Source organism: Coregonus lavaretus (assembly GCF_964263955.1).
Source record: "Coregonus lavaretus genome assembly, chromosome: 28".
Lineage (NCBI taxonomy): Eukaryota > Metazoa > Chordata > Actinopteri > Salmoniformes > Salmonidae > Coregonus > Coregonus lavaretus.
In genome coordinates this window covers 39,233,290-39,246,023 of record NC_140015.1, presented here as the reverse complement: position 1 = coordinate 39,246,023, position 12,734 = coordinate 39,233,290, and the positions used below count along the sequence as shown (strand labels likewise).

The 12,734-nt window shown below is 42.8% G+C and overlaps 1 protein-coding gene across 1 annotated transcript; it reads right to left on the bottom strand.

The window, feature by feature from the left end:
- Positions 1-7,332: 7,332 nt before the first annotated feature.
- cldnk (claudin k) lies at positions 7,333-10,742 on the bottom strand. Its single transcript, XM_084146146.1, has 2 exons — positions 10,402-10,742; positions 7,333-8,667 (listed from the first exon to the last, which is right to left on the bottom strand). Exon 2 carries the CDS (start codon positions 8,345-8,347, stop codon positions 7,703-7,705), a length of 645 nt encoding a protein of 214 aa, XP_084002272.1. The 5' UTR covers positions 8,348-8,667; positions 10,402-10,742; the 3' UTR covers positions 7,333-7,702.
- Positions 10,743-12,734: the final 1,992 nt, after the last annotated feature.

Here is a 12,734-nt window from a genome sequence, read left to right as displayed (position 1 = left end):
GCTGGTAGGGCTGGATACAGAGAGAGGAAGGTTGTCTACTAGTATCTACTGTTAGCTGGTAGGGCTGGACACAGAGAGAGGAAGGTTGTCTACTAGTATCTACTGTTAGCTGGTAGGGCTGGATACAGAGAGAGGAAGGTTGTCTACTAGTATCTACTGTTAGCTGGTAGGGCTGGACACAGAGAGAGGAAGGTTGTCTACTAGTCTCTACTGTTAGCTGGTAGGGCTGGACACAGAGAGAGGAAGGTTGTCTACTAGTCTCTACTGTTAGCTGGTAGGGCTGGACACAGAGAGAGGAAGGTTCTCTACTAGTCTCTACTGTTAGCTGGTAGGGCTGGACACAGAGAGAGGAAGGTTGTCTACTAGTATCTACTGTTAGCTGGTAGGGCTGGACACAGAGAGAGGAAGGTTGTCTACTAGTCTCTACTGTTAGCTGGTAGGGCTGGACACAGAGAGAGGAAGGTTGTCTACTAGTATCTACTGTTAGCTGGTAGGGCTGGACACAGAGAGAGGAAGGTTGTCTACTAGTATCTACTGTTAGCTGGTAGGGCTGGACACAGAGAGAGGAAGGTTGTCTACTAGTCTCTACTGTTAGCTGGTAGGGCTGGACACAGAGAGAGGAAGGTTGTCTACTAGTCTCTACTGTTAGCTGGTAGGGCTGGACACAGAGAGAGGAAGGTTGTCTACTAGTATCTACTGTTAGCTGGTAGGGCTGGACACAGAGAGAGGAAGGTTGTCTACTAGTCTCTACTGTTAGCTGGTAGGGCTGGACACAGAGAGAGGAAGGTTCTCTACTAGTCTCTACTGTTAGCTGGTAGGGCTGGACACAGAGAGAGGAAGGTTGTCTACTAGTATCTACTGTTAGCTGGTATGGCTGGACACAGAGAGAGGAAGGTTGTCTACTAGTCTCTACTGTTAGCTGGTAGGGCTGGACACAGAGAGAGGAAGGTTGTCTACTAGTATCTACTGTTAGCTGGTAGGGCTGGACACAGAGAGAGGAAGGTTGTCTACTAGTATCTACTGTTAGCTGGTAGGGCTGGACACAGAGAGAGGAAGGTTGTCTACTAGTATCTACTGTTAGCTGGTAGGGCTGGACACAGAGAGAGGAAGGTTGTCTACTAGTATCTACTGTTAGCTGGTAGGGCTGGACACAGAGAGAGGAAGTCTGTCTCCAGCCACCCACCAGTCAAAGAAACAAGACAATGTATAAACAACTGCTTATGGCAGATTACAAGATGTGTTATATTGAATGAGATGGATACCAATTTGTTTGCAGAAATTCTACTTTAATTGAAAGTAGAATTTGTGTGTTTAAAATATGATATTACTTGATTTATTTATCTGCATACACTTAAGAGGCTACATGCAATGCACTATGGTATGTATCTGCTGCTCTACAGTTAATGGAATCTGCATTTATATATTATACATTGATAATCATTATTCATTCCGGTGATGTGGGTTGTCATATTTGTAAGATGGATAGATCTTATCAAATGGAGTATAAAATTGAAGTAGCTATAACAGCGATGCACTGTAGAATCTGAAGGATGTCAACTATGTCTCATGAATAAAATATTTATTACTGGGGCTCAACACATCCCACATGAGATGCTTCAACAAAACACACACACACACTCACTTACCGTTTGAATGGAGAGTAGAGAGTAGAGTAGAGTACAGTACAGTACAGTACAGTAGAATAGAGTAGAGTAGAGTAGAGTAGAATATAATATAATAGAATAGAGTAGAGTAGAATAGAGTAGAGTAGAATAGAGTACAGTAAAATAGAATAGAATAGAATAGAATAGAGTAGAATAGAGTAGAGTAGAATAGAGTACAGTAAAATAGAATAGAGTAGAGTAGAGTAGAGTAGAATATAGTAGAGTAGAGTAGAATAGAGTACAGTAAAATAGAATAGAATAGAATAGAATAGAGTAGAATAGAGTAGAGTAGAATAGAGTACAGTAAAATAGAATAGAGTAGAGTAGAGTAGAATAGAGTAGAGTAGAGTAGAGTAGAGTAGAATAGAATAGAGTAGAGTATTACTTTATTAATCCCAATTTGGGAAATTGTTTTATCAAAAAAGGAATACAAACATATATTTTTAAACACATTAAGGGGGGCCAGTATGAAAAATGTATGCAGTCACTAACGGTAAGTGGCTCTGGATAAGAGCGTCTGCTAAATGACTAAAATGTCAAATGTAAATGTAAGACGAAGACACATGCACCAACCATAGTATCCCTAAAAGAATAGTCTGATTCAAGTGCTGCAACAACATTTTCCAATAGAAAGACCTCATAAAACAGTTATTCAATTACACTCATTAAAAAGCCTCATGGCTGTGGGTGAAAATGAAACTCTAAACCTCTCTGTGGAACATCTGGGCAGGATGAACCTGCTACTGAAGCTGTTCCTGTGTGTCATTAGAGTGAAAAGGGATTAAAAACATACAGTGGGGAGAACAAGTATTTGATACACTGCCGATTTTGCAGGTTTTCCTACTTACAAAGCATGTAGAGGTCTGCAAAAATCCAGAAAATCACATTGTATGATTTTTAAGTAATTAATTTGCATTTTATTGCATGACATAAGTATTTGATCACCTACCAACCAGTAAGAATTCCGTCTCTCACAGACCTGTTAGTTTTTCTTTAAGAAGCCCTCCTGTTCTCCACTCATTACCTGTATTAACTGCACCTGTTTGAACTTGTTACCTGTATAAAAGACACCTGTCCACACACTCAATCAAACAGACTCCAACCTCTCCACAATGGCCAAGACCAGAGAGCTGTGTAAGGACATCAGGGATAAAATTGTAGACCTGCACAAGGCTGGGATGGGCTTCAGGACAATAGGCAAGCAGCTTGGTGAGAAGGCAACAACTGTTGGCGCAATTATTAGAAAATGGAAGAAGTTCAAGATGACGGTCAATCACCCTCGGTCTGGGGCTCCATGCAAGATCTCACCTCGTGGGGCATCAATGATCATGAGGAAGGTGAGGGATCAGCCCAGAACTACACGGCAGGACCTGGTCAATGACCTGAAGAGAGCTGGGACCACAGTCTCAAAGAAAACCATTAGTAACACACTACGCTGTCATGGATTAAAATCCTGCAGCGCACGCAAGGTCCCCCTGCTCAAGCCAGCGCATGTCCAGGCCCGTCTGAAGTTTGCCAATGACCATCTGGATGATCCAGAGGAGGAATGGGAGAAGGTCATGTGGTCTGATGAGACAAAAATAGAGCTTTTTGGTCTAAACTCCACTCGCCGTGTTTGGAGGAAGAAGAAGGATGAGTACAACCCCAAGAACACCATCCCAACTGTGAAGCATGGAGGTGGAAACATAATTCTTTGGGGATGCTTTTCTGCAAAGAGGACAGGACAACTGCACCGTATTGAGGGGAGGATGGATGGGGCCATGTATCGCGAGATCTTGGCCAACAACCTCCTTCCCTCAGTAAGAGCATTGAAGATGGGTCGTGGCTGGGTCTTCCAGCATTACAACGACCCAAAACACATAGCCAGGGCAACTAAGGAGTGGCTCCGTAAGAAGCATCTCAAGGTCCTGGAGTGGCCTAGCCAGTCTCCAGACCTGAACCCAATAGAAAATCTTTGGAGGGAGCTGAAAGTCCGTATTGCCCAGCGACAGCCCCGAAACCTGAAGGATCTGGAGAAGGTCTGTATGGAGGAGTGGGCCAAAATCCCTGCTGCAGTGTGTGCAAACCTGGTCAAGACCTACAGGAAACGTATGATCTCTGTAATTGCAAACAAAGGTTTCTGTACCAAATATTAAGTTCTGCTTTTCTGATGTATCAAATACTTATGTCATGCAATAAAATGCAAATTAATTACTTAAAAATCATACAATGTGATTTTCTGGATTTTTGTTTTAGATTCCGTCTCTCACAGTTGAAGTGTACCTATGATAAAAATGACAGACCTCTACATGCTTTGTAAGTCGGAAAACCTGCAAAATCGGCAGTGTATCAAATATTTGTTCTCCCCACTGTATTTATATTTCCTAAAATCTACCTTCTAGCTTCTTGGTCTTCAGTACATTCAGGTCCAGGTAGTTGGCCTCACACCATTTCACAAAGGACTCTATTCTATCCCTGTGATGAGCATCGTCTCCTCTCATGACACAGCTGACTATAGCATAATCTTCTCTGATGACACAGCTTACTATAGCAGAGTCATCAGAGAATTTCTGTAAGTGTCTCAGTTCATTGTTGTGTGTGAAGTCATGTGTGTAAAGGGTAAACAGAAAAGGTGACAGGACTGTCCCCTGCGGCGCCCCCGTGTTTGTACATATCCGATCTGATACTGCCTGGTTCAGTCTTACGAACTGTGTTCTATTGGTCAGGTAGTTCACAATCCATTTGATTGTGTGTGGGTTCACGTGAATGTCCTTTAGCTTTTGGGCCAGCAGGTGGGGTTGTACGGTATTGAAAGCACTGGAGAAGTCAAAGAACATTGTTCTCCAGGTGCTCATATACTCTGTGGAGGAGATAGAGCAGAGCATTTTCAACACCAGTTTTTGGGCGGTAGGCAAATTGCAAAGGATCCAGATAGGCTGCCACCTCGACTCTTAATAAGGGTATTAAAACCCGCTCAAAGGTTTTCATGACTTGTGACGTCAACGCCACTGGTCTAAATTCTTTCAGCGCAGTCCCTCCTGCTTTACCGAGACCTAAAATAATAAACAATTATTATGATTTAAAAATCTCGGACCCGAGATGCAAAAAGTCCCAAATGCAATTTCCCAAGAAGGAATTTACCCCACCTAAATAATGCAAAAGTTTAATTTCATTCATGAGGAGAGAGAATGCAGGACACAGTCAACTGATAAAGCAGGCAGCCGGACCATTTGGTGGTGCTGAAACGTTACGCCGCAACCGCAGCAGAACCAAGGTAGGCTATGTGGCTTAACAGCATCTTTCACAAGTAAAATATATGTGGCCTAATAAAAGTGGGATGTTTTTATCAGGCCTACTTACAATTGCAACTGGCCAAACATTTTTGCATCCTACATAAGACAATAATTTAACGAAAAAAAGGCGATGTCTGTACAGTAAACGTCTGTGTCTGAATGTCTGTATCGGGAGTCTCGGGATTGGCTGCTCCTGTAATGACAGAACAAACAGAAAATACCTAAATAGCCCTGGATAAGCACAATAATGTTAGTATTTACTAAATACAGTCATATCGGCTAGTTGCATTTATCCCCTCGGACACGATCTTGTGGATTTCGGGTGAGATGGATGTGATTTTGATGCGCAGGCAGTCCTCGATTGACTTGTGTGAAAGCCGGTTGCTGTCGTGAGTCTATATATTGCGTTCATAGAGGAAAAGGAGGACTCGCAGGTGTAAGTCGATCCAAACATTGTTAACACATAAAATGCATATTTCTTTATTGTGCTGTATTCCTCTGAGCATGCCACCCAAAACGCACTCAGGGACTCGGCACTCCTGAGCACCTCGCTGATTTGTCTCGATGTCTGGAATTCAAATCAGCTCAGTTTGAATTGCGGCCTCACCCAGCGAGGGTATCGTTTTCTAAGCAAAGGAGGAGAATTCTCCACCTGGGCGGACTGTGAGAATCACGTACAAACGCAACGATACCCTTCATTTGGCATTCTGTAGTCTTCATATCTGGTGGAAAAGTTGTCCCTCAGCTGCTTGATGAAATATTCTATCACCTCTGTGACAATGCTGCGGCCTTGTCCCTCTGCCTGTGCAGATGACAAGTCCAGATCAACAACTCAAACTTCCTAGTAAAGGCCTCACGTTTTTCCACCATGTCCACGTCTGTTTTCCATTTTCCTTGTAACTGCAGATTTAACCCATTTAAGTGACAGAATATCACAAAAAAAAAGCAACATTGGAGAGCAATTCCTACATTTCCAGAATACGAAGGTGGCTAGCTGATGCACTCATTTTGCGGTTTTTCTGAGAAAGTCCACAACCTGGTCATGCAACTCACAGAACCGCTCCAGCGCCATTACTCAGCCAGCGCACGTCGTTGTGAAGCAGTGGTGGGAAATAGTACCCAATTCTCATACTTGAGTAAATGAAAGATACCTTAATAGAAAATGACTCAAGTAAAAATGAAAGTCACCCAGTAAAATACTACATGAGTAAAAGTATTTGGTTTTAAATATACTTAAGGATCAAAAGTAAATGTAGTTGCTAAAATATACTTTAGTATTAAAAGTAAAAGTAAAAGTTCAAATAATTTAAAGGCCACTTTCAAAGTACCATGCTTAGATTCATAATGCCGCCTGATATTGAATCCTTTGCAAACAGCGACATTTTCATTGCAAATAAGACACACTGGCTTGGCCTTGGAGAAAGATGGTAAGATGAACGCATATCTCTCTGTCCCTTCTTCCCTGGAACTTCGATTTTCATTATCCACCTTTCTTTTGATACTTTTTGAGAGTGACATTTTACCTTGCTAGCAAGCTACTTGTTCTGAAAGAATGTTGACGTTAAAAAACTAGCGTAGCCTAGTAATAATTGAATGAATTGAATGATTTTGTTATTGTCACTGAATTTATTATGTACTAATCAGATGTGTTAAATTGTTTTTGTTCAATTTGTAGTATAGGCCTATTAATTGTGCCAACATTATATGCTAATTATGTTCTGGCACTCCGACTATTAGCTCAGAAAAATTATGTCTCGAGGCCAAACCTAGTTGACAAACCCTGTCTTACAGTATATGGGAACTATACAATGACATGATCAGGTGATGATGTCATTGTCAGCCAATCATTGTGAGGAGCCTGGTTCTGCTGGACTGGCCCCAGGCTGCATCTTAAATTGCACCCTATTCCCTATATAGTGCACTGCTTTTGATCAGTGCCCATTGTAGTGCACTGCTTTTTAAACCAGAGTTCTATGCTTTGATCAAAAGCAGTGAACTATATAGAGAATAGGGTGCTATTTGTGACGCAGGCAGTGTCCCCTGTACAATCTTTCGTGATGGCCTGATGGAGGATGGGTGGTAGCTGGTCGGACAAAAGACCGTTGGCTTGTACTCTCTCCAACAGAGCTGCACCACCACTCACAGACGTACACACGTACACAGTTCCCATTGTTCTATTGTTCCGTTCCAATCTGCACCACCACTCACAGTGTACAATGGTGACTACATGACAACATATTCCATTGGCCTACTACAATGCCAAGATATTTACTCTTGGTGACCATCATTTATAATCCTACTATATTATTATTATTATTGGTTTATACCGATAGCATGGTTTGAAGTAAATATAGGCTACTGTATCCTAGAATAGATGAATTCACACAGAGGAGTTTCCCAGCGAGGAACTGAAAGACTTAAGATTTTATTGTGTTTTACACTAACAGACAGACAGATAATAGGGTTATCGGAGGACAACAGGGACACATGAAATAACAAAATGATTTCCCAATTCCCTTCATAACCTCCTAGTGCATCTTTTGAAAGGATGAGAAAAAGCACCACCGAATAATAATACAATTAACATTCCAAAGTATTAAAAAGGATAAATACTAAGAGAGGAGGGTTTTTCAGTTGTCAGGGTCGGAATCATGGAATCATAGAATCATAGAATCATGGAATCATAGAATCATAGAATCATGGAATCATAGATTCTCGGAATCATGGAATCATGGGGTGTTGTTGTTTTGTTTTGTGGCATTCCGATCAGACGTAACCTTTGACCTGAGCGGCAGGTGCTCTACGGGGGCTGCTGTCGCTGCTGAAGGTCGGAGACCCGGGGATGCCGGGAGGACTCGACCCCGCATACAGCAGCGACCCACCAATCAGCAGCAAGGCCGACGCCCCCCAGCCCAGGTAGAGGGCGGGGCCTAGCTCCCTCTTGTGAGGCGCGGCCACGTGGGGATCATAGAAGTCCCTGATAATGGAGTGGGCCGTCCAGCAGACAGGAACCAGGTAGAGAAACCCAGCGATGCCGAACAGGAAGCCGGAGATCCTCGCAATACGAGCCTTCAGACTATTCTGACCGATACACTTGGTGCACTTTACCCCCACCACGCCTAAAGCCAGGGCCAGGCCACAGAGGAGGACGGAGAGCACGGTGAGGCCCCGGGCCGCCTGCATGTCGCTGGGCAGGGCTAAGAGACTGTCGTACACCTTGCACTGGATCTGGCCCGTTGATTGGACGATGCAGGTCATCCACAGCCCCTCCCAGATGATCTGAGCCGTCACGATGTTGTTGCCGATGAAGGCGGTGACGCGCCACAGCGGAACAGAGCATACCAGGAAGCCGCCCAGCCAGCCAACCAGGGACAGGACCAGGCCCAGGAGCTGCATGCCGGTGGTCGCCATGGTAAAGGTGTAAGGCTGTTGTTGTTGTTGTTGTTGTTGTTGTTGTGGTAGTAGTAACGGTTGTGGTGACGGTTGGCGATGCCTACCGGTATTTGGCTGGATTTTCGTCAGTATTTGTACCACGTTGGTTGTTACTGGGATGTTAAAGTCCTTTCTCTTAGTCTCACTAAAATAGTCCCAAGCTGTGGAAAGTCTATTCACCTCCGAAATCTTGAAAAACAGATGTCTTCCTCTTCTTCTTCCTCCTCTTCCTCTTCTTGCCCCTCTCTTTCTCTCTGGTTGATGTTGAGGCCAACTGGGGGCAGACGAGGCCAAATGTCCTAAGAACCAGATGAAATAAAAGCAGTGGTTAGTATAATCAGGGCTCCTTTGTAGCTCAGTTGGTAGAGCATGACGCTTGTAACGCCAGGATAGTGGGTTCGATTCCTGGGACCACCCATGTGAAAAATATATGCATGCTTTGGATAAAAGCGTCTGCGAAATGGCATGTTATTATCATCCATTTGAGGAAACTTCTGAACCGTACTCCTACAAATGGCCTTATAAATCACCTGAATAATAGCAAGCAAATCAAATTATGAATCACTGTAAATAACATTCACCCAGTCTATTGAATCCTACACAGCATTAATAAAAATGTAAAAGTCAAAATCGTCATGGTGCTTAGCTACTGTAACTAATGTTTATCATAACTATTTGGAAACAGGCAGGGAGGGCCTGAGAGTGACTGGAGTCCAGTGTGGACCCGAAGGAGCACAGAGAATGGTTTCCATTGACCGTGATGCTGTGGGTGTTGGAGCTACTAGCTGCTATGCTTGCCTGGCCGGAACACTGGATTATCTCAGAAAAACATGAGGAGGTTCTAGAACACAGCAGGGCTTTCATTCAGAACTGGTACAGTGGGCCCAGGCTCTGTTGACAGAGGACCCAGCTCTGTTAAACTCTGTTCTGGGCTCAACTATCTTAATAACAGCTGGACTAATCCAATAGATTGATCAATCAGTACTCGTATCAGCGAAACTGATAGAGATTAACCCACTGGGCAAAAACTGGTTGAAGCAACGTTGTTTCCACGTCATTTCAACAACAAAAACATCAATGTGATGACGTTGAATCAACGTGGAAAACTGATTGGATTTGTGAAAATTCATCAACGTGAGGATATTTCATATTTTTTTCACCCAACTTTTTTAACCTATATCCAATGGCATGGTGACATATGTCCATTTCAGGTTGAATTCATGGTTAGTTGACAACTCAACCAAAATGTAAATCAAAACTAGACGTTGAACTGACGTCTGTGCCCAGTGGGATGATGAAATAAGATTAGGATTAAGATATAGTCTAACAGGATGGACCTTTAACCTTTGTTTCACCGCACTAGTTTCATGTCACATGACACATTGTTTAATAAAGAATAGACATCACATACGTTACAGTATCATACTAATGATAAAAGAGAAGAAACAGATTAGTATTATAGACAGTGAGATCACAGTATCATACTAATGATAAAAGAGAAGAAACAGATTAGTATTATAGACAGTGAGATCACAGTATCATACTAATGATAAAAGAGAAGAAACAGATTAGTATTATAGACAGTGAGATCACAGTATCATACTAATGATAAAAGAGAAGAAACAGATTAGTATTATAGACAGTGAGATCACAGTATCATACTAATGATAAAAGAGAAGAAACAGATTAGTATTATAGACAGTGAGATCACAGTATCATACTAATGATAAAAGAGAAGAAACAGATTAGTATTATAGACAGTGAGATCACAGTATCATACTAATGATAAAAGAGAAGAAACAGATTAGTATTATAGACAGTGAGATCACAGTATCATACTAATGATAAAAGAGAAGAAACATATTAGTATTATAGACAGTGAGATCCTGACACAGACAGGTCCAACAAGCAATTGAATACACATTCTTATCCTTGAGGTGGAATATTTCAATACCACAATGTTTTTGTTGACTGTAGCAATGCCATAGTATTTTCAATACACAACGAACAATACATTAGAGTTCATTAGTCACCTCAGATGTTGTGTGATGGATCCCCTCTCCTCTTCCGAGCAGTCCTTGGAAAACCAACGTGTTCTTCAGCAGTCCTGTGGTCCTGTGGTTGTGTAGGTCAGAGGTGGATGTTGGGAGCAGGTTGGCTGGTTGAGGTGGAGGCAGAGACAGAGGCCTTGAAGGTTCGGCTCAGTCCACAGGTACGAACGAGGACCTGAGAGGTCAGGTTGGCTTCTGCAGAGGGGTGAAGAGCTTCAACACCCAGGACAGGACAGGACAGGACTGGAGAGAGGGCTGCCCTCTGAGATGCCAGCTAGCGCAAGTCTGTGTGGCAGTGGGCAGAAGCATGCGCTTGTGTCTCTGTCAGTGTGAATGTCAGTGTGTCTGGGTAAGCTTGTGTGTCCGTGTGTGTGTGTGTGTGTGTGTGTGAGTGTCTCCCAGTGCCTGGTGATCAAGTACAATGACATGCTGTTCTCCACTGCTGTTCTCTCTCTCCGACCCCCCATCCCTCCATCCCTCCATCCCTCCAGGCCAACAACCCCTCCTGTCTTCTTTTTCATCTCCCTCTCTCTCTTGTTCTTTGATGTGCGCCATCCTTTTCATCCGCCTGTTTCTAATGTTTTACGGGTTCAACTGAAGTTGGTGACTGAGGAGGGTCACAGAGGGTTCTAGTTCAGTTATTTCCCTTTACTCTACCTCCTGTTCACGTGAATGAAAGGGGGACAATGTAGATGAAAATCATGTCTACTGAAGACCTGCCTTTAACTGGAACTTTGTGAGTTACCAAAGGATAGTTGCAGCTGTGGTAATCAACCATCAACCTGTTAACCATGCTAATCAATGACGAGAATTCAACTGACCAATGAGAGAAACAGGAAGTACTGGGAGAACAGACAGGGATCTAAATTAACTTTTGACATTTGACATTTAAGTCATTTAGCAAACGCTCTTATCCAGAGAGACTTACAGTAGTGAGTCATTTAGCAGACGCTCTTATCCAGAGAGACTTACAGTAGTCAGTCATTTAGCAGACACTCTTATCCAGAGAGACTTACAATTAGTGCATTCATCTGAAGATAGCTCGGTGGGACAACCACATATCACAGTCGTAGTAAGTTCCTTTTTAACTCAATAAGATGTTATCAGCAAAGTCAGTGCTAGTAGGAAAGAGAAATACAATTGAAGTTGTATGGGAGGAATAAGACTGAGATGTCTTATTTTAACATACTCTTTGAAGAGGTAGGGTTTCACACGTTTTCGGAAGATGAGCAGGGACTCTGCTGTCTTAGCTTCATGAGGAAGCTAGTTCCATCATTGGGGTGCCAGGACAGAGAAGAGCTTTGACTGGGCAGTAGTGAGTTATTTAGCAGACGCTGTTATCCAGAGAGACTTACAGTAGTCAGTCATTTAGCAGACGCTCTTATCCAGAGAGACTTACAGTAGTGAGTCAGGGGACTCTGCTGTCTTAGCTTAATGAGGGAAAAAAAAGGAAAAAAAAGAAGATATGCACTCACTAACTGTAAGTCGCTCTGGATAAGAGTGTCTGCTAAATGACTAAAAATGTAAATGTAAATGAGGAAGCTAGTTCCACCATTGGGGTGCCAGGACAGAGAAGAGCTTTGACTGGGCTGAGCGGGAGCTGCCCTCCCATAGGGGTGGGAGGGCCAAGAGACCATAACGGAGTACTCCGGTTGGGGTGTAGGGTTTGAGCATAGCCTGAAGGTAGGGAGGGGCAGTTCTCCTTGCTACTCCGTAGGTAAACACCATGGTCTTGTAGTGGATGGTCTTGTAGTGGATGGTCTTTTTAGTGGATGGTCTTGTAGTGGATGGTCTTTGTAGTGGATGGTCTTTGTAGTGGATGGTCTTGTAGTGGATGGTCTTGTAGTGGATGGTCTTGTAGTGGATGGTCTTGTAGTGGATGGGAGCACTAGTGGAGCTACCAACTTTAAAGGCCCAGTGCAGTCAAAAACGTGACATTCCTGTGTTTATAATGCCAGGAGTGTGCAAAGCTGTCATCAAGACAAAGGGTGGCTATTTGAAGAATCTCAAATATAAAATATATTTTGATTTGTTTAATACTTTTTTGGTTACTACATGATTCCATATGTGTTATTTCATAGTTTTGATGTCTTCGCTATTATTATACAATGTAGAAAATAGTAAAAAATTAAGAAAAACCCTTGAATGAGTAGGTGTGTCCAAACTTTTGACTGGTACTGTATATTTCCCACACTATGAGGTTGGAATAAATCTGTGAAATTGTGAAAATGATGATAATGCCCTTTTAGTGTAAGAGCTATTTGAAAAGAGTTTTGGCCTGCCTGGTGACATCACCAGGCCGTAAATTGGTAGTA